The sequence below is a fragment of the Amblyomma americanum genome, chromosome 4, assembly GCF_052857255.1.
Source record: "Amblyomma americanum isolate KBUSLIRL-KWMA chromosome 4, ASM5285725v1, whole genome shotgun sequence".
Taxonomy (NCBI): Eukaryota; Metazoa; Arthropoda; class Arachnida; order Ixodida; family Ixodidae; genus Amblyomma; species Amblyomma americanum.
In genome coordinates, this window is record NC_135500.1 from 79,308,925 (window position 1) to 79,336,334 (window position 27,410).

Below are 27,410 nucleotides of genomic sequence, written 5' to 3' on the forward strand. Positions count from 1 at the left end.
GGACCTGGCGGACGCTAGTCGGGGATGGAAAATCCGAGACACACCTTAGTTTCTCAGGGTCCGGTCGCACGCCGTCAGCTGAAACAACGTGCCCGAGGTATTTCACCTCGTTTTTGAGGAATTGGCACTTAGAGGGCTTCAGCTTGAGACCCGCTCCTCTTAGTCGCACCAAAACCTGCTCAATATCGTTCAAATGGTTCTCAAAACTGTCACTGTATATGATAATGTCATCCATATACACGAAGCACAGCCTCCCCAGAAGACCTGCCAGGATAACATCAGCGGTTCTCTGCCAGACAGCAGGGCTGTTGGCCAGACCCATCGGCATTCTTTTCCATTCATAGTGCCCTGAGGGCGTGTTGAATGCCGTTTTCTCGGCATCTGCCGGATCCATTGCTATCTGCCAGAATCCCGCCGCCATGTCCACTACCGTGAAGTACCTGGCAGAGCCCAGCTGAGAAAGCGTCTCCTGTATATTGGGGATGGGGTATGGATCGATGCGAGTTATGGCATTTAGTTTGCGGTAGTCCACTACCAATCGATACGAGCCATCTGGCTTTTCCACCAATAGTGCTGGTGCTCCCCAGGGTGACTTTGAGTGTTCGACAATGCCGCGATCAATCAGGTCCTGCACCTGCCGCTCCATCTCCTCACGTTGGGAGTAAGGAATCCTGTACGCACGCTGGTAAACAGGCGATGAAGTGCCGGTTTCTATCCTGTGCTTTATAACGCCACAGCAGCCCAAATCCAGGTTGGACGCGGCGAATACCTCCGAGTAGTCGTTCAGCAAACCAGCCAGAGCCTCCCTCTCCCTGGATTTTACGTGAGAAAGATCGAACGACACCTTTGGAGCAGCCGAAGGACTAGCATGCTCTACAGTTGCGAGTACCGTATCGGTGGGCTCACGTTGCTCTATCGCAGAGGTGAAGAAAGCCAATGTTTTGTTCTTGGGAAGGCTCAGTGGCTGCTGGCTACAGTTAACCACCCGTAGGGGCACTCTGTGGGCGTCATTAACTGTCACGAGGCACGCGGCTGCCTTCAGGCCATTGCTGAGAGAGTCGACCGGCTCAAGCACTCCCACGGCGCCGCTCTCTACATCTGAAGGCACAAACGCGTACAAAATGTGCTCCGACCAAGGAAGGACGACCGCCTCCTCGACCAGCCGGACGGCAACCCGCGAATATACCTTCTCCAATGATCCCACTGTTTGACGGGTGTCAATATCGGTAATGCGAATCTCAGCCCCTCTCCTGTTCAAAAACGGAACTTTTGAGCCGCCCGCATTAACCTCTTCCTCAGAGAATGAGACTACTACCTTCCCTTTTCTCAAAAAATCCTGCCCTAATATACCTGACACTCCGTTTGGCAGAGACACCGTGTCCGGGCATACGTAGCATGGGTGCTCCAATGCAATTCCGCCGAGAGAGAAGTGTAACCGGTAGAGTCCACTTATGCCAAGAGGATCCCCCGTTATGCCTACAAATTTGGTTGCCATACCACCAGACGCTTCCAACACCTCGCGGTCCCCCTTCCTTCGAAGCGTGTTAAAACTGCTCTCCTTAAGCAATGTCACCTTTGACCCCGTATCTATCAACAATTCCATACAACAACCATTTAACTTGCAACGCACAACAGGGCATGCCTCGTCGGCCACACAAACTACCACCACCTCATCATCTACTGCTCCCTCCCCACGCTCCTCAGGCTGGGGAGGACTAACTAGTTTTTTGACTCGGTATCTGGAGCCCCGCTGTAGGCTTGCTTAGGGCGTGTCTCGCCTGCTTCTCTTTGTGGCTCCCCACGGCGCACGTTTTGGCAGAACCTGGCGATGTGTCCGCGACCCTGGCAAGCGAAGCATACGATTTCTTCAAAATCTCGCATACCGCGCCTGTAGCTTTGTGGCGGTCTCCGGTTTCCAGCGAATGGGCGCTGTTGAGCGCGCGCTTCAACCTGGCATTCTACCTGCTGAGATAGCAGCTGTTCTAAGCGATCTAACCGCTCTGTCAAGAGAGCAACCTCAGGGTTGAGCACCGCTCTCTCTATGACGCGTACTCTCGCTGCGGCTGTCGTTAACGCCTCATTTTGTTCCTCATCCAATGCGGCCTCCACGGCTTGGTCGAAATTGCTCGGCTTGCGCGAGAGCACGAACCGGCGCACGGGGTCTTGCAGACCAGCCACGAACAAAGCGGTCATTTCCTCTTTAAGTATATCCTCCGCGTATTTCTTCTTAAGCTGGTCTCCTTCCTCCTCCCTGCTTAACGTATCGCGCGCTAAGCGCTGAAGCCGCGACGCAAATGTTCGCACAACCTCCCCTACCATCTGTCCGGCGTCACGGAACCTCTGTACCCGCACGTGACGTGGTTCAGTGTCGAAATGCTCAAACGCGAGCTTCTTAAATTCCGCAAATGATTTTGTGGATTTTACTTTTTCGTCTCGCCATGCAAAATCATGAGCAGCTCCTGCCATCTTACACCTCGCCATTCCCAGCATTTGAGCATCGGACCATCCCCCCATTTTCCCAATCTCTTCTAGCATGGAAAAGAAATCGCAGATTGGAACCCCTGTCTTATCTCCCGTAAACGTCGGAATGACGCTTCCTAATGCCAGCATGCTTGCTCCGAGCGACGGCTGTGGAGTGGGAGCTCCCTCAGATACAGTCATTTTTTTTTTCAAGCCCTCCAGTGCCTCAAGCCTCTCAAATGGGGGTAAAAGTCCCACAATCAGTCCCGTGATTTCCTTTTGATTACAATTTTGAAGTCATGAATGTCGCAGCATTCAGAGGACATTTGCTTTTGAGACCCCACTTCTGACACCAGTGTGATGACCCCCATAATGCGCAGGTCCACACGGGACGGAGAGGCAAAGAGACACCGTATGGCTCAGTTTAAACAAACAGGTATATTCAATAATTACACATGATTAAGATTATACATCAGAGGCTGGGGCGTCCGAGCTTACGTGCCGACGACTTCATGGGGGCGATGGAGTGGCTCCGGAGTTGGGCTCGAGCGGTTGCTGGCAGAAGCTGCACGCCGTCGGGCTTCGGCGCTGAAGGCCCTCTTGGCGAACGATGTCGTCCTTAGCGTGTATGCAGTAGAATTTCAATAGTCGTCCGTTTCTTCGAGGATGGTTCACAAACCCTTCCTCTAGTGTCGTTCGGCTTGGAAGATGAACAGGAGGCGAGCTTGTAGATGATGACAGCAGAGCATAATTTTACAACATACATATACAGAGAGTTAAACTGGAAAAAGCAGAACTGAATTTACAAAAGAACAAACTTTGCACTACTTTACTCATCGACCGGGCAGGTTAGTGCCTAAGTAGCATCACATTACATGCTAAGCATGGAGCCCCAGCTCAGACTGCACTGCATCCGTTTACATGCGCTTTTAAGCACTTGATTAACAAAGGACTAAGGGCGGTCATTTCCAGTGGCCCGCCCAAAGCATCAATTCTCCAATCCAAAATAACATGCGAGATGGGGACCACCCCTTGGGTTCGGCTTAGCCTCGAACCCAGAGTCTGTTAACAATACAAACTAAATAAACAACAAAAACGCCACCACTCTCTCTCAAGTGAGAGTATACACAGGCTCTCTCTTCGGAGCTAATTCACTAGCGCCCGTCTTTCCACCTTCTTGGCGAGTACTGCCTGTCCGCCATGACAGGTGTCCGTCACGGCCCTTCTGGGAATGCGCTTTTGTTCACGAGGCACGGCGGGAAGCTGTGGGTGCCTTCCCGGCGATAGCCCGCGTCGAAAGGGGAAGGAGGGAAAGAATGTTGTCTTCGCGGTAGCGCATAGCGTCGGCTGTGGTACGGCGCGCTCTGGCCCGCTGACAGCTCCCTTGTCCTGGAATGTGCCCGGAAATTGGGGAGGATAAAGCCTGTTTCCCCGCGGCGGCGGCGGCGGGTCCGGTTGTTCTGGTCGTCACTCAAAGAGCGTGGCTGAGTAATTGATGATGCCGCTGTCACGGCGGCGGGTCCCTTCGTCTACGCCGCGCCGTCGAACGTGGATCCTCGTAGCACACACAAAGAAATACCTGGGTTTCCGTCTACGCCGCGCCATCGAACAATGTACCTCGTAGCACACAAGGAATGTCACACTCATCATCGACCCGGAAGACCAGCAGGTAATGCTGCGGCTACACTGGATGCTTCATGGTGTGGCCGACGACGACATCCGGACGGCATTAGCGGCATTTGGCAAAGTGACCGACGTTACGCGAGAGCGGTGGATCCAAGGCGTCAATGACAAGAGCTCAACGACAAGGACTGTCCTACTGAATTTGAAGCCCGGTTTGAAAGTGGATGACCTACCACACCAGGTACGCGTCGCCGGACAGTTGGCTCTTGTCGTGGCACCTGGACGTCCAATGCAGTTTAAGGTTCAAGGTTCGTTTATTATATGTTTATGGTACAAGGCTAGAGAAAAACATTGGAATACAGAAGGATGTCCCAAGTCAGAGACTGTGGACGGGACCTCCTGTAAGAGCTATTGTAAGTAACTTTATTTGCAGGAAGTAATACAATTAATCCCTGCATGTGGCGTAAGGCTAAAGGCTCGGAAGCCAGACGAGGCCTTAGCCCCCAATTGTGTACAGCCTGCAGCAGCAGAATCACATTTTCTTTACATAAAACACTTACGCGGCTACACTAGCACAAACATATTCCTGCACTATCAAATACAACACGAGTACAGCAGTTAAACAATACAATAGAGCAATACAACACAAATACACTTGAGGGATTTTGTTAAGGAAGAAGGGTACAGATACATTCATGTACGGCCGGAAGTAAGTTGTCAGAAATCAAGGGAATCAAAAAAGTATGTTAGTGAGAGTTTCTAATACTACCATCAAGTAGAACTGAGCCTTATATTGTGTGGTGTAAAAACAGAATAGCAGCTACAGACTGCATGATAGCCATCTACGGAGGTTTATGGATTCTTGTAGTTTAGTCATGGCTCTAAAAATATTTTTGAGAACAATAATCGTTGATATGTTCTTTTAAAAGCGCTGATTGAAGTCAATATCAGATTCGTGTAGGTCAAGTATTTTGGCTACTTGGTAGTCCATACCCTGTTTGCCATAGTTAGTTCTAAATTTTTTAATCTTTATTTTAGGGTTTCTAATATCATATTTCGAGGAAGTATGGCAGATTTCTTCAGTATACAATTGTTTTTTTTTTGTAAATATATTGCATTAGCCTTAAATTGTATACTTTTATACCTGGAAGGATGTTATGTTTAGAGAAAAGGGGTTGCGTGGCTGGGTTTTTTATTGGGCCTTTGTAGTTTTCAAGGATTCGAAGTACGCGCTTCTGCAGAATTAATATTCTCTCGTAACTTTTGGTGCTAGTACCCCACACAAGCATGCCATACAACAATTTGGAATAAAACAACGTGTAATAAATAGATCTTTTCAACCATAAAGGTAAAATATAGGATATTTTGGTTAGGCATCCAACGGTACTCGCGAGTTCCGAAATGAGGTGATTTACATGAAAATTCCAAGACGTATGTTCGTGAAACCATACTCCAAGGAACTTATGCACCTGCACTTCTTCCAAGGAATGGTCTTGGAACATTACCTGAATATCAGTTGGGTTTTTGTTGATGGGCCTGAATACTATGTACTCAGTTTTTTGTGCATTGAGCCGTAATTTATTTTTTTTCAGCTATTGCGACAAATCTACCAGATAGGCATTAACCTCCTCTCTTATTTCTTGAATTTTTCCACCTGTAAAAAATATGCTTGTGTCATCAGCGAATAGTGTGATGTCAGGAGTGTGTTTTAGCTCAGTAATGTCATTATTATACAACAGAAATAGACCTGGTTCCAGTATTGAGCCTTGTGGGACCCCTGCTTTTGTAAGTAATTTTTGGGACCTGACTTTGTACAACAAAACGTACGCCTGCCTCAGTGTCAAGAAACTCCGGAACACCCTAACGCCATATCTGTGCAATTTCTTAAGCATGATATGGTGGTTTACCGAAACAAATGCTTTTCGCAAATCGAGAAATATACCTAAGGTGTACAGCCTCCTATCAAGGTTATCAATTATTTGGTTTTTCACTTTTACAAGTGCATCTTCTGTTGTTTTATTTTTTTGAAAACCATATTGGGATGGCGAGAGTATATTGTATTTATTAAGGTATGCTATCAGGCGCTTATGGATGCACTTTTCATAAATTGTTGAAAATGTGGGCAAGACGAAGATTGGACGATAATTTGAGATATCATTTATAGGACCACCTTTATGGAGAGGAATTGCTTTGGCCACCTTCAATTTCTGTGGAAAGATTCCAGTCAAAAACGATAGGTTTATTAAGAACGCAAGTATTGGACTAATAGTTGACGAGACATCTTTTATTGGTTCTACTTTAATATCAACACATCCACTAGCAGCTTCGGCATTTAATCCTTTTATTAACATGTTGACTTCAACCGGGCTGACATCAAAAAGTACAAGAGATTTCGTTTGACGAGTTTCATCATAGGTACAGTAGTCTTCAACCTCGTCTGTTTCAGGTATTGCTGCATTCACAAAGTAGTTGTTTATGGCATCAACTAGGGGCTGCCCCTCTAATATGATGTTATTAATTTTTATCTGTTGAATCGTGCTGCCAGCCTTGTTTTTTCCTGTCAAGTAATTGACCTCTTTCCATATTTTTTCGCGTCAGATTTTATTCTGGAGAACAAGGACTCATAGTAATCTTTTTTTTCTTTATTTAGGCCGCTATTTAATTTGTTCCGAACCTCTTAAACTCAAGAAATAAAGCATAATCTCGACTCTCGAGAAATTTATGAAACATTGCATTCTTTTGTTTTATTCTGTGATGAAGCCCTACAGCGATCCAACGCTTACGAATTTTACATCTCCGCAATTTTTCCCTTAGCAACAGAAAACAGCCTTATAGCAGGATAGAAAAACGTCTAGAAACCGGTCGTACGCTTCATCTGCAAGGTGGCGGTTTGGGCTTGTTGGTAGTGCATGACGAATAAAAAAGCGCAACATCAGACAAGGACATGAAAGAACACACACGAGCGCTAACTTGCAACAGTTTATTGCGGAAGAGAGCCTGTAGATATATATGACATGGAGATACATTGCGCAAGCGCGGCAGACAGTCAATTGTTTAGTGGCTTCTGACGTAATCCAATTTCTTACGAGATAGCCCAACAGAGGGTTTCGCTATGCAGTTATCACCTAAGCTATCTATCATTTCAGCTTCGATTATTTCTCGCGTGAGTTTACAAGTGTTTTTGACAATGACCGTGCATGCTTGAGAAAGAGGTTTACACTTGGATTCACATTTTCTGCTGTGCGCATCTAAAAAAACCACCTTTCGTTTCTTTAACATTGTAGCGATGTTCACGAATGCGCTCGTTTAAGCACACTCCACTTTGACCTACAAGCTTCTTTCCACATGTCAATGGTATGCTGTACACAATGGATTCCGTACATTTAACGAACTTAGTTTGATTATTTATCTTGCACCCACTCCTTGGGCTTGTCAATCGGCAAAGTTTCTGCAGCTTCTCTGGAGCTGAAAAAATGACTTTCACTTTTTCCCGTTGTCCAATCTTCTTCAAGCGGTGGGACAAGCCGTGAGTTTACGGAATCACAGCAAGTTTCTGTTTGTTTAGTGAATGGGACGGTGGTAGATGCATGAGGGTAACAGACCTCCTTTAAGAGCCTTTCGGCAACACTTACAAGGATATGCACACGAAAACCGGCTTCAATTAGCCTCTGTACTTGTTGAGCGAAAACTTCGGTCATTAGCTTAGGGCAGGATTTTTTTATGGCATTTGTGAAGCATAACTTGGCAATGCCCCTCTTGACAAGTTTGGAATGCGCAGAGTCATACGAGAGCAGTGGGTTGTTGGCACGTGGTTCGTATTTCCAGTAAATCTGATCGTCTTGAGATAAAAGCCTGATATCAAGGAAGCTAAGACTGTCCTCTGATGGCAATTCATAGGTAATGATAAGAGGCGATAAGTCTGCACATACTACGTTTAGTGTGATAGTGACAAGTGATTCGCGTCATCTGCGAGATCTGCGTTTTCCTCCGTATACACTGGAGACCAATCTGCTTGTTCGATCAGTGTTAGAAATTTCCTCATTGAGGATTCGCATATACTCCGAAGCTCAAAATAATGATTGCTATCCTTAACTTTCTGAAATAGACGTCGGGTGCCAATGTATATCGGCTAATGATCACTTAGATCACTTGTCAGAACCCCTGCTGCATAATCCGAATTAATAAGATTTGTTATTGCGACATCTATACCTGTGGAAGAGTTTGAATTGAATTGAAAATTTATTTCTCCACACACATTACAGTGGAAAAAGGGGACACTGGGCAAAAAGCTGCATAATGTAGCTTGAAGTAGCACCCAGTGCCCCATGAATACTACGACAGCAGTGTGTTTCGCGAACATCAGGCTGAAGTTGAGCTGAATATCCCCATCAAAACAAACAAAGAAAAAGGACAACAATAGTGTAACCCTGACCGCGTACACAACAGAGATGCACATAAACAATAGGAACAATAGACGATATAATACACCAAACCTATTTACATTGATGCCAAAATATATTCGAAAATGCACATGACAGATAATAACTGTTTCTTTGAGATGTCTTCTATACAAACATTTTTCTCTGCCAATGTGTTGAGGTAATTTCCTAGGTTATAGGATAAAGACTGTTTACGGTATAAAGTACGGCAAAAGGGTAGAAGCCAAGGTAAAAGACATCGGGTATTGTACACTGGTGTGTATTGATGTAGACTAAAGGCTGCAAGGAACAGTTGATTGTTTGTTTTAACTGCATTTTTGTATGCACATAACAATATGAACGGGTGCAATATATCAACAGACAAAATACCATATTGTTTAAAGTAAGAAAATGCATGGGAATGCCATGGTACATTTGCAATCAATCTGACAGCACGCTTCTGTGCAACTAAGATCTTGTGTTTGTTATGTTTCGTTGTGGTACCCCAGACTCTTATACAGTAGGTAATGATTGGAAGTAAGTATGCATTATATATAAGAATCTTTATCTTTGTTGGAAGTGTGTATCTATGTCGACACAGGGCACCATTGACTGGGTTCATTTTTTTGCGGATAGTGTTTATATGTTTGTCCCAACTCAGGGTTTCCGTGAGCACCATACCAAGGCATTTTATAGTGTCTACAATTTCAATTCTAGTGTCACCAAGCATGAGGTCAAAACTCATTGAGATAGGCTTGTACTTTGGACGGAAGATAATGGCATTAGGTTTCTTAGCATTTAGTCTTAAGCAATTCTTTCTCGACCATTCGCACAAATATTCTAAAAATTGGTTTCCATACAGTAATAGATTTCTTTCATTATCACCGGGCAAAAGCATTGTGAGATCATCGGCGTAAGCTATTAAAGTCACAGGTAAGGGCATGTAAAATATATCATTAATATAGATATTGAAGAGTAAGGGGCCTCCAGAAAAAATAGGTTTTAATGTTGACGATGTGCGGTCATTGACAACCATTTGCATGCGGTTTGCTAGGTAGGATTCCATTAAGGATAAACCTATTCCTCTGATTCCATAATGGAGTAGCTTATGCAGTAGTAGACGATGGTGGACTAAGTCAAACGCCTTTGTAAAATCAATATAAATTCCAAGAACGATTTTTCGGTCCTCAAAAGAATCCATGATCAGTTCCTTTTGTTTATTAAGCGCGATCTCTGTTGACCTCTCTTGCCTGAATCCGTATTGACAGTCAGAAAGCACGGAGTGTTTTCCTAAAAATTTGGTTATTCTGGTATAAATAATTTTTTCTAGGCCCTTGGATAGTACAGGAAGAACTGAAATGGGTCTATAATTGGACAGTTATGTTTTCGCACCACCCTTATATATAGCCACAACCTTAGCGATTTTCATTTGGTCTGGAAAAGTTCCGGTGGAAAGAGCAAGATTGTAAATGCCTACCAGTACCGGTGCGAGTAAGTTAATCACATACTTAAAAGGCCTGATTTGAAAGCCGTCTTTGTCCTCTGCTTTACTAGTTTTTAGGTTTGTGAATACCGTTATTATTTCGTGCTATGTTACAGGCTCAAAAAACATCGACTCAGGAACACTTGGCGTTTGATAATCTTACCCTGGGGCACCAGTAAAAGGACTGCAAAGGTCCTTTGTGAAAATAACCAAAAAACTGTTTAGTTCATTTCAAAGCTCTTCGCCCTAATAAGTTTACCATCCCTTATGATACTATCAATTGCAGTCTTTGTATTATAATTCAAAATTTTATTCAGATGATCCCACGGTTTAACAGTTTCGCTGGGCGATCTAGAAAACTATTTAGTAAAGTATGCAAGCTTTGCGTTGCGTAGCTCCTTGTTGAGGAGGTTGCGGAATTTTTTATACTGTTTCAGTTTTGCGAGATCCCTAGACTTCAGAAATTGCCCGTACAGCCTCTGTTTTTGCTTTATATTGCGCAGTAACTCTTCGGTGGCGCATGGATTTTTTGCCCTACGTTTACGGCTACACACTAGTGGGAAACACCTGTCGTAAACTGCCTTTAGTTTAGTTAACAGAGTATCATATGCTTTGTTAACTTCCTGGAGACATTCATTATCCTCCCATGTTATCTCACTAACGCCCATATAAAAACGCTCAAGAGTGCTGTTGTCTATTCTTCTATAGTATGACGCAGTCCTTTCTGGTATCGGAGAAGAACAGTGGTCTGGAATGAAGGCAAACACAGGAAGGTGGTCGCTGACGTCGGACAGAATTGTTCCAGCATGCGTGTTCGTTTTATCGATGTTAGTGATGATGAGGTCAATTGACGTTGCAGTCGTACAGGTGATACGCGTTGGCACATCAATAAGATTGCAAAAACCGCAACTGTCGAGCATTGTGAGGAGCTCTTCTTGTGACGCAGAAACAGTTATATCAACATTAATGTCACCACCGATAAATAACGTAATCTCATTCAATGACACATGGTCAAAAAGAATTTCTAGGGTACGTAGCAATGTATCAAAATTTCCATTGGGTGGACGATACAGCACACTACACATGTATTTCCCGCTTTCTACTGTTAAAATCTCGTAGTCTGGTGTAGATTCTGTAAAACTGCTATTTACATCGACATTGCGGGATTTCAGAGCCTGTATTGAAACACCACCGCCCCTGCGACCACATCTGTTGAGAACAAATTGACTATAATCATTTAGGTTTAGATAATTGGATTCATCGTGGTACCACGTTTCCGTGACCATGATCACATCAAAAGAAAAGTCAAGAGACTCAATTAATGACGCTATTTCTTCACTTTTGTTATTTGCAGAACGACAATTCAAATGAAAAACTTTGGTGAAACCCAGGTCAGTATTGCAGGCTAGCTCATTTAAGGCTAAGGAGGAAAGGAGATGCTGAGAAGCCATCTGGAAGCAAACAAACGAGAATGTACTGATGGATTCTTAGCTCAATTGATTTTGGCTATATCATCCATAGTGTTGATCTTGAGCAACGTGCTGTTCTCGTACTGACGCGCGTAGATCTGGCCATTGCGTACCCAGACAAACTTCCAACTCTTCTACTTTATCCTGCCAATCGCTTTGCCAAGTAGTCGCTTCCGCTCTGGGCACAAATGTTCATTGACGTAGACCAAGTCTTTAGTCTGAAACCCAATATCTTCGCAGGTCAACCTGGTCTTTCGCGCCTTTTCGAGAACGGCATCTCGTTTCCGCCTGCTTGTGAATTGCACGACAATGTTTTTATCAGTTTCACTCTTTGCAACGGATGTTCTGTGCAGCACGTCGATATCAGAAGCAGAGATGCTTTCGCCGAGCTTGTTCGAGTTTTTCGCTTGCTTGCACCAGTATGCCTTTGATTTCCAAGTTCGCGTTCCGCGAATACTGCTCACATTGTACCATCCGCTGCTCATGCATTTTTACTTGAGCAGTAAGCTACTCACAGCATTGTTTCAATTTAGCATTTTCTTCTTTCAGTGTTGCGTGTTCGTCTAAGGTTTTCTGGATGTTCACCTTGATTTCCTCATAGTTATCATTTATGAAGGTAAGGCTAGCCTTTATATCTCGGAGTTCAAAGTAATATGGGTAGGTCTGCAAATGGCATTTTCACAGCCATACGGCACTATGAGATTTCTCAGGTCCCAGGCCGGTAAATCATATTTGAGCAATACAAGGAGTAAAAAGGAATTACAGACAGCAGATGCAACAAAAAATTTGTTGTTGGCATCATAAATGAGCAGTGAGTGAAATACGAGAAATAATGTACACCCTTCTTTGAATGAAAAATGATTACACACCTTATATCATACAGACCAATACAAAAGACTATTCATTGAGTAATATAAATGACAAAACTAGTACCATATACCAAGTAAAATACTATTAGGAGGATTGTAAAAACAGATGGAGAGCGGATTTAAAGGCACAGATATTAGGTGATTGCTTAATGCTAACTGGTAATGAGTTCCATAATGTAGTGGCAGTGAAACGAACTGTTTGCTTTCCATAATTAGTGTTAGGTTTAGGGAGTAAAAAGTTAATGTTATTAGCAAAACGCGTGTCGTTGCGACGCGTATTTTGATCACTGCTAGTTAACGAAAAAGGAAATAGATTTCCAAGAGATTTGTACATAAGGGTACATAATTTGAAGTCGATTATTTTGGGCACTGATAAAATATTGTATGATAGGAGCAGACGAGGGGCATTTGCAGAATTGTGACAATAAAAGATAATTCGAATTGCTTGATTTTGAATACTTTGCAGAGAAGATAAATGCGAATGATACGTGTTTCCCCAAGATGAAATGCAATACTGAATATAGGAGTAAATTAACGAGTAATAGAGGGAAATGAGAATGGGAACATAGAAATACATGTCGAACTTTAATTCTCTAATACCATACGCTATATTTCGGGAAATAGATGAGATGTGGGTCTGAAATTTAAGATGTTTGTCCAGTACTACGCTTAAAAAGGATATGTGATCTGCTGAAAGGATTGAGTTTGAGCCTATGCTAACAGACGAGATTTCGCAAAGAATTTTTTGAGGTGACCTAAAAACTATAAAGCTGGATTTGGATCCATTAATGAACAGCAAATTATTTCTGCACCAATCGAATACATTTTGTGCATCAATGTTAAGTTTATCGACCACTTTATTTATATGTGAATGTGAGGTTAAGATTGTTGTGTCGTCTGCATAAATAAAACAGTTGGAATTATAAAGACACCTAGGGAGGTCATTGATATATAATAAAAATAGAAGAGCGCCAAGAAGGGAACCTTGCGGAACTCCAACGTTAGTAGTCTTGAATTTTAAGTTTGCTCCCGAGATGAACACGGCTTGTTTTCTATTGAATAAATAGCTTCTGATTAGCGAAAGTGCAGGCCCAGTTATGCCGACAGCGTCAAGCTTATTGAATAAAATAGCATGGTTGAGGGAATCAAAAGCTTTGGAAAGGTCAATAAATAATGCACCAGCAAAGTAACCTGCGTCGACGTAGGATTTAATTTTATCGGTGAGAGCGATCACAGCTAATTCGGTGGAAAATCCCATTCTGAAACCGAAATGGTCAGGTGAGAGAATGTCAAATTTTGTTAAGTAATTGTTTATTCGGATACCAATGGCTTTTTCAATAATTTTACTGAAAAACGATAAATAGCGATTGGGCGGTAATTAGAAATTACTTGTTTATCTCCCTTTTTGAAGACTGGAATTAGCTTTGCCTTTGCCTGCGCAATTTAGCTTTGCCTGCGCTGCTACGGTACGGGCCACGTGCGGCGTGAATGTAAAGTTCCCCGCTGTACGAAATGTCGGCGGTACGGTCACACGGATACCGACTGTGTCCGCAATTATGCGGTAGCTACGGGAGCTGTGTCGAAAGACGACTCTGCGGAACTCCTGATGGACGTAGCCGAGGCCGAGGAATCTGCAAAGGGCATATGGGAGCCCGAAAAGCACGCAGGCGCGACGGGCCTTCGGGACCCTCCAGCAGCGATGGTGGGCGGAAGCCTGAAGGGGCAGAACCTTCGACAAATGGGATGGAGGCGTCGAGAAATGCAATAAGCGTGCCAGCGCTCCAAGAAACCGACCCAGTGACTCCGAACGAGAACCATGACAAGAGCGGCGCCCGTACTACCAGTGGTCCTGCCCCAGCGAAGCGACCACATGCCCAGACCGGAGCCGATGGAGACAAGGCGGCAGCCCCCAGTGTCGAGAAGCGGCCGGCAAAAACGACCCAAGGACGGTGGCCATCCATCCGACCACGACCTAATGTGTCTACGGAGAGGAGAGCCCTCGACAAACCGCCCCCGCCGCCAGGCCTGGAACCAGCACCGGATGGCTCCGGTGGCGAAGAAGTCGTCTAGCCACGTGCTAGTCGGGAAGGGTAAGCACCATGTTCCCGGCCTCTTTCTTCTGTATGAAAATGGCTCCTGCGTCCCCCATCAAAGTCGGTACACTTAACGTCAGGGGACTGACAAGCAACAAGAAGCAGAGCCAGGTACACCGCATTTTAACTGAGCATGACATCGACGTCCTGGCAGTGCAGGAAACGAAAATTGACGGGGAAGATGAGACCGGGAACATGGTGTGACGTTTCACGTCTAGGTTTATTGCAGTAGTGTCCCACGCTACAGGCACGTCTGCGGGCTGTGTCATTTTTGTTAAGAATTTACCGGGACTTCAGGTTCAGGGATATATGACGTGTCCATCGGGTCGATGTGTTTTGGTTGACTTCGTGTACAACAAAACATATTGGCGCAACATTTGTGTGTACGCTCCAAATGCGGTGGATGAAAGGACAGTTTTTTTTTCAAAACCTACAAAAGTACTTAATTTGTGAGAAATCCCTGAACATCATGGGTGAGTTCATTTGCGTTCTGAGAGGTTGTGATGAAACCACTGCACGGGCGTTTAGGGACAGAAGCACTGAGGCACTCTCAGAGGTTATAGTGACGTGCAACCTCGATGATGCGGCGGAATGTTTAGAAGGCGAGCGCTGTGTGAGGTTCACATATTTTCAGCGGTCAAGCCATGCACGGCTAGATCGCATTTATGTGTCGCCGGATGTTATTTCAAAATGCAGTACCTACAGTGTAGTACCGGTATCATTTTCTGATCATTGTTTAGTGGAGTGTGGGATACGGACAAAGAAAAGAAGAAATCAGTTTTCTTGGGAGATGTGGAAATTAAATAATACGATCATTACAGGCGGCATCTTTAGCAGGAAAGTGAATGAAGAAATCGGCAAATTAGAGACGAGCGGGGAACTGAAAGTATGGCAGCAGTGGGAACTTTGCAAACAGCAAATAAAGATAGCAGCGATCGAAAGGTCAAGCTGTGTACCACAAGAGGAGAAGCGTGAGGAAGAAAATTTAAGATCGTTACTGGCTAGACTTCTCGAAAAAGAAAGCGAAGAGCCTGGAAAGTGGATGGACGACATTAGAAAAATAAAACACAAGATTGAACTCTTAGAAGAAGAACGCTATCGTGGCGCGCTTGTGCGGGCTAGTGCGCAAGATGTAGCAGCTGGGGAGACATCGTCAAAACGAGCGCTAGGATTGGAAAAAACGCATGCTCAGCGAAACCACATTGAAAAAGATTGATTGGGGTGGGGCGTTATCTGGAGAAAGCGCTCATATCCAGCAGGCATTTATTGAATATTATCAGGTGTTGTTTGCGAAGCAAGAAATGGATGTGAGCGCGTTCAAGGAAAAGTTGGCGCTTTACCGCGATTAGACGACGAACAGAAAGAAAGGTTGGAGCTGTCGATAACTGCGTCAGAGGTCGAGCATGCGATAGAAAATTTGAACTTTGGAAAATCACATGGACCTGATGGATTAAGTGCGGCTTTTTACAAAGCATATAAACACGAAATAGTACCAGTACTGACAGCAGTGTACAATTAAGCCTACAAAGTAAATGAATTGCCTCCGTCTTACGATAAATCCCACAAAGTGTTAATTCCTAACTGTGATGAAGCAGAAAAGTTACAACAGGTCACAGCATATTAGCCTATCGCACTCACAAACGTAGATTATAAAGTTTTCATGAAGATTTTAGCCCGTAGACGACAGTCAGTCATTCAAGATATAGTCGGTCCTCACCAGACGTGTGGGATCAAAGGACGCTCCATTTTTACCCATATTCATAGAGTGAGGTGTGTGCTTGAATGTTGTGATCATACAAATAGCGGTATAGCCATATTTCAGCTAGATCTTGAGAAAACATTTGATTGTGTGTCACACGAAATCCTGCTCTGCATACTCGACCATGTAAATGCAGGGTCCATTATTCGTGAGGGAGTGGCCTCTCCGTACCGGAGCTGCACGACAAGATTAATTGTAAATAAGAGTTTAGGGGCCCCCATCGTCCTGCAGCGTTCCGTGCGCCAGGGTTGTCCCCTTAGCCCCCTTCTATTCTGGATTTAGATCGAAGCGTTGTGTTTGAATATCATGCAAAATGAAAAAAATTCGTGGCTTCCATCTTCAGGCGGCAGAAGTTTAGCTGCAGGCGGCCTATGCGGATGATGTGGCAGTGTTCACAGTGAATCGGGAAGGTGTGACCGAGGCCGTGGCATGTGTAAAAGAATTCACCAAAGTCACAGGCAGTAAAGTGATTTGGTCAAAGTCCCTGGGGCTTTGGCACGGAGAATGGCCAACGAAATCCTACCATTTTGCTAACATGTCCCGGGTGACGACCCCAGTAAAGTAATTGGGCGTCCCACTAGACGGTTATCGCGATAGCGAACCGTACTGGAGAGAACAGACGCAAGCCACGCGTAAAAAGGTAGAGAGGTGGAAAGGGCAACATCTGTCAATTTTCGGAAGGGCCACAGTGTGTATTCTGTTTTTTATGTCTAGGTGGTGGTACATGATGCAAGTGTTGCTTTGTGCAAGGATGAACATACAGAGACTGCACCGGATCTTTGCCGTTTTTGTGTGGGCTGCGGGCTGGGAACTATGCAGCCGGACGAATTTGTTTATGCGGGTCAAGGACGGTGGCCTGAGGTTGGGGCACTTATTTATACGGCAGATCGTAAGCAGATTTTTTTTTTGTGCGTGATGTAAGTGATTGGTTTTTGCACACTGTGTGCCAATTAAGGCTTGGAAATGCAATGCCGGATTTTGTTGTCTCAACCGAAAGATTATCGGGACGTATTTTTGGTTACTTTAGAGAGGTATTCGAGAGTGTTCGATTCCTATCTGTTCGGTTTTCGTATGAGTATTTGTCTTCTGTTAGCAGGAAGAAGTTGTATAGGGATTTGCGCGATGTAGTTCTTCCACAACCTATGCACAGGGCCATATACAGTGGAGGCCTGGGACGCGACGTACAGAAGCGTATGAAGGCGATGCTGGTGCCGCCAAGTGCAAAAACATTCTCCTTTTAGTTACATACCGGAACACTACCAATAAAAACGTTTTGGGAGGGGACGCATTTATTTCTACCTTGGGGATCACATTGTTTAATCTGTAAACAACCGGAGACAACAGACCACGTTTTTTGCATTGTTGGGAGGGGGTATACTTCTGGGACATCTTGCAGAGGACTTTAAAAAAGGAATTTCCGCTACACTTTCTTGAAATACGGTACTTGCCGGTAGAGAGTGAGGATGGGACACCATTCCACCTTATTATGCTAATGGGCCTCCGCTGTATTTGGCGCTCCAGAATGGCAGGATATCATTGCGATCCTGATGCACGTCCAGCACGGATCTATTTTCAGGAGTATATGCATAAGTAAAATGAAATTCAGAAAGTCGCTCCTGAAGCTCCTGTGTGGCTCGAAAGAGTAGAGCCTTTGGTGGCGCTTAGAGAGTTTGAGTTTTAATATGACGAAGCCACAACCCACCAGGCGGATGGTGTTAAATATTGTTTATTGTGCCGTGCACATGTAAGTGTATTTGTGTACTGTGGTTCTTGCCGATGTTAGGCCATAAAGAAAAAAAAGAGGGTCGGTGGTTCAGTGGTAGAATACTCGCCTGCCACGCGGGTGGCCCGGGTTCGATTCCCGGCGACGCAGTTACTTTTATTGAAGCAGTGCAACGTTTTTATATTTTTCCATAATTTTCGGCGCGAGCCGCCGCGGTGGCTGAGTGGTTACGGCGCTCGGCTGCCGGCCCGAAAGACGCGGGTTCGATCCCGGCCGCGGCGGTCGAATTTCGATGGAGGCGAAATTCTCGAGGCCCGTGTACTGTGCGATGTCAGTGCACGTTAAAGAACCCCAGGTGGTCGAAATTTCCGGAGCCCTTCACTACGGCGTCTCTCATAGCCTGAGTCGCTTTGGGACGTAAAACCCCCATAAACCAAACCAAACCAAACCATAATTTTTGTGGCCTGCGTCCTAACAGTGCGGTTTTGATCTTGTATTTTTCTTCGTATTCTTTATGTGACGCCGCTTCAACGATAACCCATAAATATGTCTGGAAAGCGTAGTCCGAGAGCTGCACACGTCTGCCTCGTTTATTCTTAAGATCGAGCACGGCAACAAGAAGGGCACGTATTTCAGCCTACTTTACATATTTGACTTAGCCATTACTCTCAATGTTTCCTATAGTGGTGGCTGGCAGCACTATGTCTCATTGCGCTTTTTCCCTGCCAGCTGATTGGTTCGTTGGTTGTTGATCTCTGTTTAATGGCGCATAAGCAGCTCTAAGTTGTCTTAAAAATTTCACTTCCGTTTACTGACAAAGTTTTTAAAGTGTTACAGTTTAGTGAGGACATTTTCTTGTTTTGTAAACTTAACAACTCATTCTAGGTTTGTTGCTGCATTCTCCAATAAAGTAAGTTGGGGTTGAAGGAAATGCCTTTGCCATAAAAATTCCTTGAAATCCATTTCGCGTAGCTTTCCGAGTTTTCTGTTCAAAATACAGCAAGGTTTACTGAGGTCGCTTCACCGCAAAGATCGCGAAGGCAGTTTCCTTGTTTCATGAGCATGAACTTACGTGTAAGATTAGTATGTCCAATGGCAAAACGCATAAGATGACATCAGTAAAGCGTTCTTCGCGGAAACGACTTTGAGTCGCGGAGGATCGACTTTGCCAAGTGAATGCCAGGCGAAAAAGAAAAGCACGACGTTGTATATTTCGGCACAAAGAAATACAGAACACACGGGCGCCGAGCGGCATATGGATTTACCTTCAGAGGCTCCCAGTACACGAAGCTGCTGCAGATGATCAAAGAGGTGAAAAACAAAACAGCATCTCAGAGTTCAAATGAAATGAAAGAAACAGTTTTTTTTGTTTATTTGGCAGCGCCTTAATTGAGGCACACTGGAACTGACATAAAATTAAAAATAACAGGAAATAAATGGGACGTCCCACCACTGTCCCTATGTTATGGATCATAAAGGGTTTGTAAGCTCTGTTGTTTCCTTTCTGGTGGTGTTTTCGTCTGCTTTACAATCACTTATCTTTAAAGCTGTTGCCCTATTAATCTCCCACTCATTCACACCACATACACGAAAGAAATAAGAAGTCATCCCCTGTGCTCCTTGGTTTCGGCGAATGTTGGCTTCCGTCATCCGTGTTATAATGAAACCCTCTTTTCTTCTCCCTTAACTACACGTTAGGTGACATTAGGCATACTGTTCAAGAACGAATAAATTCCGCTTGAGGAGACAGGAATTGATCTTCTTTACCAGCAATAATAAAAAATCTTTTTCGCTAGTTGAAAGAACATTTAGAACATCTAGATTCAACGAAGATGGCGCGCCTTCCCGTCCGAGGATGGATCAGTTGATCGGTGCTGTTGTTTCGCGGCCAATGAGGCTAGCCTCCGGACTTCGTCCCATTATCTCTCATGTCGCGCAGCCGCAGTGCGCCATACTTTGCTCTGTTCGTGTCACGTATAGGTTTACGATGCATTCATGTCGTGTAGTGTCACATCACGTTGTGTGTCTGTCTGCATAGGAGTGTCACTGGTTTACAGAGACGCGTGCCTCTGCATCGGGCTCTCCCTATTGGGGCTAACCTGCACAACGAAGGAACTGCGCAAGAACCATCGCTACGTACAGAATGCTCTTAGAGAATTCTGTCATCGGCGTCAGTGGTTCTTAATTTTTCGCTGTAAAACGTCCTAGAAGAATATAGCGTCAATGCACAGACTAAAACAACGGTCAATTGTCGCTCGTGTATTGCACAGGCAGCAATTCACCATCCATAGCGCAAGGACCTGCTTAACATGAAGCCACGCCTTCACAGGCAGCGTTGATGTGCGCAGTTTAAAGAAGAATGTTTTTGCGGCAGAAGATATGCACATTCGCCTAACACGTTTTAAAACACTGGTGTCAAGGAATCCCAGAAAAGGTTGCCGATACAACTGTATAGAGAACAAATACTCTGTAAGTGCCTGAGTCATCTACCTCCTGGAGGGGCTATACAGGCAGTCTAACGAAAAGCGCACAGTGAGGAAATTGAAGGCGTCAGCAACTTCCTTAAGGAATCCCCATAAAGGCCCCTCAGGAGTAGGTCCAGTCGGAGCGAATAGCAAAGGCAAATGAGCACTGAGACGCCTAATAAGCACAGCTACTAAAAAGGGCGGTTTGACGATTCGGAAAAGAAAAAGAAAAGACGCGAAACAAGCTCATGCACGAATAAGTGAACAAGGCTTTGACATCACACCCTACAGAATCCGTTTTTTGCCTGTCGATAAAAAGTGTTGTGCCATATGATCTAATTATGTTGCTGGGACTATTTAGTCTCTGGAAGATCCGCATGATGGACAACCACGCCGAATCACTTCGGTCGTCGGAATCTTTGTTTCGTGAACAATGCGCTTTGGTGCGTGTAGTATATGCTGCCCTGTAAGTGTCGCCTCGCTGGCTCCTCTATCTGGATGCATGTGTGTGCCTCCCAGACATTTGATGCTTTGGAAGGAGGGGTTATGCCGGGGTAAGGTGGCCTGGTATTTTGAGGCGTAAGCGAGCTAAGACTTTTCTTTTCTGCACTATTTACATGCAATTAAGAAAAAAAATTGACGCCGGTGGTTCAGTGGTTGAATACCTGCCTGCCACGCGGGTGGCCCGGGTTCGATTCCCGGCCGACCCAGTCGCCATTTCTTTGCTCGCTTAGTGAGAACTGAAACGTCGGCACCTAATTAGGCAAGGGCTCAACTTCCGCGCGACGTTCCTCAGCTGTGGCATTGTGTTTGTTTCAATGGCCGGGTGCACGGGGCCAGCGGTTCGTCTGTTCGCTGTACCTGTTGATGTAATATCTCTTGTTTAATATCTTGAAGCGAGACGTGGCTGTAAGGGCGGAGCAATGGAGCACTTCACATTAATTTAGATCTGCTGGGGCTCTTTTACGTCCAGGTAAGACTGAAACGTTGCAACAAAGGTACTTTTTTGTTGTCGTCGAACGCTAATAGAGTGTTATAAATTAAATGTCAGACTACATTTCCCAACCTTATTGGGATATTGAAACATCCTAAATACAACATTATTACTGGGCAAGAGAATACACGCGCCAATTGCGGAATTGGAGAAATTACCAAAAACAGTCAAGGCCCTACGAGGAAGGCGACACTGGATATCTACAATACAGCACTAGCAATACACGAAGCTCACTTTCTTAAAAAATAGGATAGTCTTGCTTATATGGCCATTATTGAAGGCTATGCCATAGGCAATATAGGTAAATGGTCAATAAGCAAGATTTTTAACAAAACAACTATGACGTGCATGCAGTCTATGACCGGTATCACCTAACAGATTTAGTTGCAAAGTACTACTAGTTCAAGAACAGCATTACTCTAAGAGAAATTGAAAAGTTCTGGGAGTCAGTGTTTAAAATATATTTGTAATGTTGTTTTATAGTTACGACTAAACTTTACAACAACATTTGGAACATAGTATGAGAATAGCGTTTAGTTTGAATGGTCAAGTAATGTTTATAATAAACACGAAACGTTATTTGATAATTATTAATATTAAATATGTTTGGAAATCAAGGTTAGCAAAATGTTTACTTTGAACAGTAAAACAATGTTCCTGACAGAAAAAGTCACTTAGAGTGTTTTTCGGTGTTTTTGTCAATTTGTATAGGAGTAATCAACGTGCAAATGTGATTACTAGGAGCTGAGCTTGTAGAAGGAATTGCTATCATTTTTATGAAAGTCATCATTATCATCAGCCTGGCTCCGCCCACAGCAGGGCAAAGTCTTCTGCTATATCTCTCCAACTAACCCTCTGCTTTGCCAACGGCAGTCACCCGATACCCGCAATCTAACTTTCTGCAGCGCCTGATACGCTTGCCTTCTCTTCGAATCTAACCCGTTGACCATAAGGATCATAGGCTGTATTACCTTCCCATTAAATGTCCTGCCCAAGTTAATTTATTCTTCTTTATTGCAACTATAATGTCACTGACACGGGTTTGTTCCCTGGCCAATTCTGCCCTCTTCCTGTCTCATAGCGTTGTACCTATGATTTTCCTTTCCGTATACTATGTCTTGTTGTCCATAACTTAAGTGGAAGCATTTTAGTTATCCCCAACGTTTAGGCCTCGTACGGGTAAGATACGGGTAGCTTGGTTTATTGGTTCATGGGGGTTTAACGTCCCAAAGCGACTCAGGGGGACGCCGTAGGAAAGAGCTCCGGAAATTTCGACTACCTGGGGTTCTTTGAAGTGCACTGACATCGCACAGTAATTAGAACTCTAGAATTTTGCCTTCATCGAAATTCGACTGGCGCGGCCGGGACCGAACACGCTGTGGTTAAGATACGGGTAAGACATAGTTGTAAGATATATCGGTAAGATACGGTAAGATATAGCCGTTTATACTTTTCTCTTCAAGGATATTGAGAAAAGTATATAACAGCTGTAGCTCATCGTCAATAAACCTTCTCTCTGTCTAGGTGGGAAGAAAAATTTCTGTAGCTCACATATAAAAAAAAACAGTGTTTTGAAAAGCAGTCTATTTCCCAACAGAATGTGTCCCTACACTAATGCACTACACTCATTTGCCTGAGAAAAAAAAAGCTTGCAAAAAAACCCTTTTTTTTCCTGCTCATAAACCTACCACGGTTTTAATTGTGTTCGAATCATCGAACATTGTTTTCTTGAGGCAATTATTCGGGTTTGAAAATAAAAATTGACTAGTGGCCAGATCGGGACTGCAATTTTGGTGGCCGGGCTCTTGGAAAGCACACTTTCACGGGGGGGGGGGGGGATCTTGAGGTTCTGATGGCAATTTACTAACACCACTGAGTTGATTCCCATCCAGTTGAGCATTCACCACTTCGAGCTGTTGATAAGTTCGTTCACGCTCTACTATCTGCTAGCCGTCCTGGTGAGCCCACTCGGTAGAGCGACTTCCCCGGACTGGCACGATTGTCCCGGATTCGAACCACTGACCAGGAAGAATCAACTACGAAGTTTCTGTGAAGGCTGTGTAGGTTTCCTTTGTAGCCGCTTGGCTGCGCTTGGCTAGATCCTGAAGAGTAGTTACTCCCATATTACAGGAAGAGCTTACCTAGAAAGCACGACTGATCGCCATCGCCTCTGGGGTCCTGGACTAAGGGCACCAGCCGGGGCATCGAAGGTACCGCTCCTCTGCATTTGGTAATCAAGTTGTTTCCTCTCCTCCTCCTACGAACCTTGGCATGAAACGCCAGTTATGCAAAAAAAGTTAACTAGCAGCGCCCTTCATGCCGCTAAGAACGCTTATAGCTGCCACCTATGAACGCGGCCCATATATCCTTACACGCCGGACGAGCTGCGTTCCCCAATAGGTGCTGAACTATTGGACTTTAAGTGGCGCTTCCAAAGCCACTGCTGCTGCATCTTTGTTGCTCGATTCACTCTAGTGCCACGCGCCTTGCCGTCCCCACGTGACAGCGGAGCTGACCACAAGCACGTGCGTGTTATCAACGGACCGCGGCACTGCACAGGGCACGCAGATTCTGCGTCCGTTGATACAGCTGGATCACTACGTGATCAGGAGAAATGGGCGCGTAGGCATTATCATCAGGTTAAACGAATCTCACGCTTCGCGGTGTCGCCTTGTGTGCGTTTATGTGTGGTGCTGTTGTTATAAGGCTACTTGCCGCTGCCTACCTGATGTGCGGTGTAGATAGCGCAGAAAATTTAATTTATAAATTGAACTGTGAGTAGCCAGCGCTCTTCACAGTAGAGGGCTCTTAGACAACAAAAGCGCCTCCCTCGTGGGCTAGTCTGCGTCATTGCTTTCACAAGATGCACATACGCAGCGCAGGTCTGGCGAACTGCGTGCAGCGAGCTTAAATATGGCTGCACTTCAGTTTTTCCACTAAAGGCTAAAGAGGCGCATAAAACACCTAATACATAGTATATTTATTGCCTATATACAATAAATCTACTCGTGCACAAAGAGTACGAAGGCCGAAAATATATTTCTGTATCGAACTTCAGGTTTTATTAGTGGAGCATCAGTGTCGCTGTTATGATTAAGCAATTAGTTTGTTATTCGGAACTGATAAATCTGAGCGAGGAAAACGAAACGATTGAAGTTCAATACCACGAAGCGTACAAAATTCGATATCGACGAGAATAAAACGTATTGCAACGACAGCGGCTGCGTTCACGGAAGCGTGTAATTGAAGTCCGGAGCCTGGGCCCGCTCGTGGATCCAGATGGTGGCGATCCACTTGGAACCCCGCAGCACAGGGCACGAGCCGTGCTGAGTGCTCTCGTCTTGTTGCCAATGCCCTGTCGCATTTTCCTTTAGGTTGAACCAGAAGAGCGCGGATCCACGGCGAGGAGTGATTGACAGTCCGACCAAAGGAAACGCAGTGGCCCCGCCCTCTGCTACGTCACTGAGGTACACCAGCAGTGTTGCCAGCCGATCGCCATTAAAGGGCCCCAACCAGCTGTCCACGGGATCCGTGTGCTGCATGTAGTGTCCGCCGACTCCATTGTTCAGCAACTGGAGCTTTTCTGCCGACTCCATCGAGAGCCCAGTCGCCATCTCAGCGCGGTGGTATACGTTGGCGGTGTTGGCGTTTTTTTCCAGCCAGCCGAGCGCCGCGGTCCTGGACTCTTGCACCTCGCCTTGTTCGTTGGACACCATCACCTCGGCTGCTACTAGTGCTTCGGGCAACTGGCGAAGAGCAGCGCACTCGGCAGCGTTTAGAAAGTCGTGAATGAGCCACACCCGAGGCTCTAACGAAGAAAGCTCCTCCACGGCGAATGGAGCCAGCGATGCAGCCCCATGCTTGCCGCTTGACATCCAGCACCGCAGGGAGCTGGTGGGCCTCGCATCGCGCTCCCGGCTGGAGTGACACAGCTTACCGAAGCTGGAGTCACTGGTGAAGCTAGAGCGCGCGAAGCCTATCACGGCGTCTCGGTACGGCCACATTGCGAACGTCTCCGGAGGATATCCGACAACTCCCCACCACGTCTTGGATACCGCCGTCGCTGACAACATCACCAGCTCCCCCAGATAGTGCTCGAAGAAGTACGCGTATCGCCTCTCCTCCTCGCCTAGATCCGCCCATTCGATGGCCAGTGTAGGCTCCCTAAGTGCGCAATGGACGGCCAACGAGATCATGTCGTCCGACGTCAGTTCGGCTAGTTGGGGAGAGCGCAGCGTTACAGCGGCTTGCTCTGCACTGATGTGGTACGCCTTCTGGAGCCTGCAGACGCCCGCTGCAGCCCCGTCAAGATCTTCTGCTGTAGGCCAGGCCAGGTGGTTGGCTTTTTCGATTAGCAGTTGGGGGCAGTGAGAGCCGAGTAGCACACGGGAAATGGCGTCCAGTGCAGAGAGTCTTAGCAACTTCAGCAGCGGCTTTTCTTCAGGGCGATTTCTGTAGCTTAGTGAATAATCGGTGTGGAGCTTGAGGAAAGGCATTACGGAGGCGGCTCGGTGCCAGGTCGCTTCGCAGGGCTTCACGTGGCGACGCAGGGCACTAGGGCACTGGCCACTGCCTTCTCTGTTTCGAAAAGTCTGGCTAGCGCTTTCATGGATCTGAAGTAGTGGCCGCCCTCGGCATCAGCGCTGCAGATGCTGTTGTTGTTGTTGTTGTTGTTGACCTCACACAATGGCACATACCCACAAGGGGGATTGACCATAACCAGGCGGTGACTATTTAAATGACCAGTTGCATGTGGCAAGCATGGGATGACCTACCAAAATTTGGATCGCACAGTTTTCGTAGCCGAGGTGGTTGCAGGAGGTTAGGGGAGTCATACAAACTAAAATTTAGGCAAAGAAGGGGTAGGGATTACTATAAGAGGTTGTAAAAACCGAAATACAGAAGCTGATAATGGGATGGGCCGGACGAAAGCTCATGAAGGTAGACGTTTTGATTCTAGTAGATAATTTTGAACGGCAGAGCAAACATTCCCATTGGTATGGCCAAGCATAGAAGCGCCAAGAGACAGAACAACCGCAGAAGACAGGCGTAAACTGAGATTCTGTATTGGAACTTCTAATAGTCGCCTCCTAATCGATGAATAGCGACGGCAAAAAAGAAGAAAGTGCTCTATTGTTTCCGGCTCCGCACAATACGGACACAATGGGGAGATCGCCAGACCAGGCCTGTAGAGGTAAAAATTTAGTTGCGGCGCCCGGCAACGAAGCCTCGTGAAGGAAACTTCAAGATTGCGCGATCGCCAGACTGAGCTTCTCCAAGGGAACAGTAAGTGCTGGAAGTCGTCCAAGGAAGTAAGCGCTGATGCGCCCAATTCGTTCATTACAGTGTACCGTCGAAAGCGTGCCGCCGTGATGTAAGCAGTTGTTTGAAGCGGGTCAACAATCGGTCCACTCAGGGCTGTCTTCGCTAAAGCATCAGCTAATTCATTTATTAGAAGACCCCTGTGCCCAAGAACCCAAAGAAATCGAATTGATGTGATGTGTGGAGGGATCAGGAATTTTAGTATCGGAAAGAGCTGCGATTCAGGGGACGCCGAGAGGGAAGTGCATAAAGATAACAAGTGCGTAATTATTATTACTACTGATAAAGAAATTGGTACCTTGCGCAGAGCGAGAACCACTGCTAGAAACTCCGCCAGATAGATAGGAGTGAAATCTTGGAGACGGAGAGAAAAAGACCAGTCAAGGGACTAGGAGTAAATACCTACACCTGCCTTTTCTGCACACACCGAGCCATCAGTCGCAATTGCAACATGTGAGCTGAAGGTCGACAAATAACCCTGCAACATACCTTTTAACCATGAGAAAGGCAATAATTTTGCATTACATGGATAAATGTCATCGTAGATGATAGACACAGTTGCGGGGATGGACCGCACCGGAACAATTTTAGGTATTCGCACGTTGAGTGGGCCCAGCAAAGATTCAACGAAACAGATTTGGGGAGTTTGAAGGCGAGACCATCCGACACCCAAGAACTCCGCTCGCTGCCCTAGGAAGATCAACTCGGATGCATGCTGCTCCGAGTCGCAAA

General features: G+C 45.5%; 1 protein-coding gene and 2 non-coding genes across 3 annotated transcripts; 2 read left to right on the forward strand and 1 right to left on the reverse strand.

Moving 5' to 3' along the window:
• Nucleotides 1–17,976: 17,976 nt before the first annotated feature.
• On the forward strand, nucleotides 17,977–18,046 carry TRNAG-GCC (transfer RNA glycine (anticodon GCC)). Its single transcript has one exon. It is a non-coding gene; the product is annotated as a tRNA-Gly (tRNA).
• A 2,955-nt stretch (nucleotides 18,047–21,001) lies between these two features.
• On the forward strand, nucleotides 21,002–21,072 carry TRNAG-GCC (transfer RNA glycine (anticodon GCC)). Its single transcript has one exon. It is a non-coding gene; the product is annotated as a tRNA-Gly (tRNA).
• A 3,511-nt stretch (nucleotides 21,073–24,583) lies between these two features.
• On the reverse strand, nucleotides 24,584–25,852 carry LOC144129601 (uncharacterized). The gene has a single exon (XM_077663723.1). It carries the CDS (start codon nucleotides 25,850–25,852, stop codon nucleotides 24,584–24,586), a length of 1,269 nt encoding a protein of 422 aa, XP_077519849.1.
• Between the last annotated feature and the right edge of the window lie 1,558 nt (nucleotides 25,853–27,410).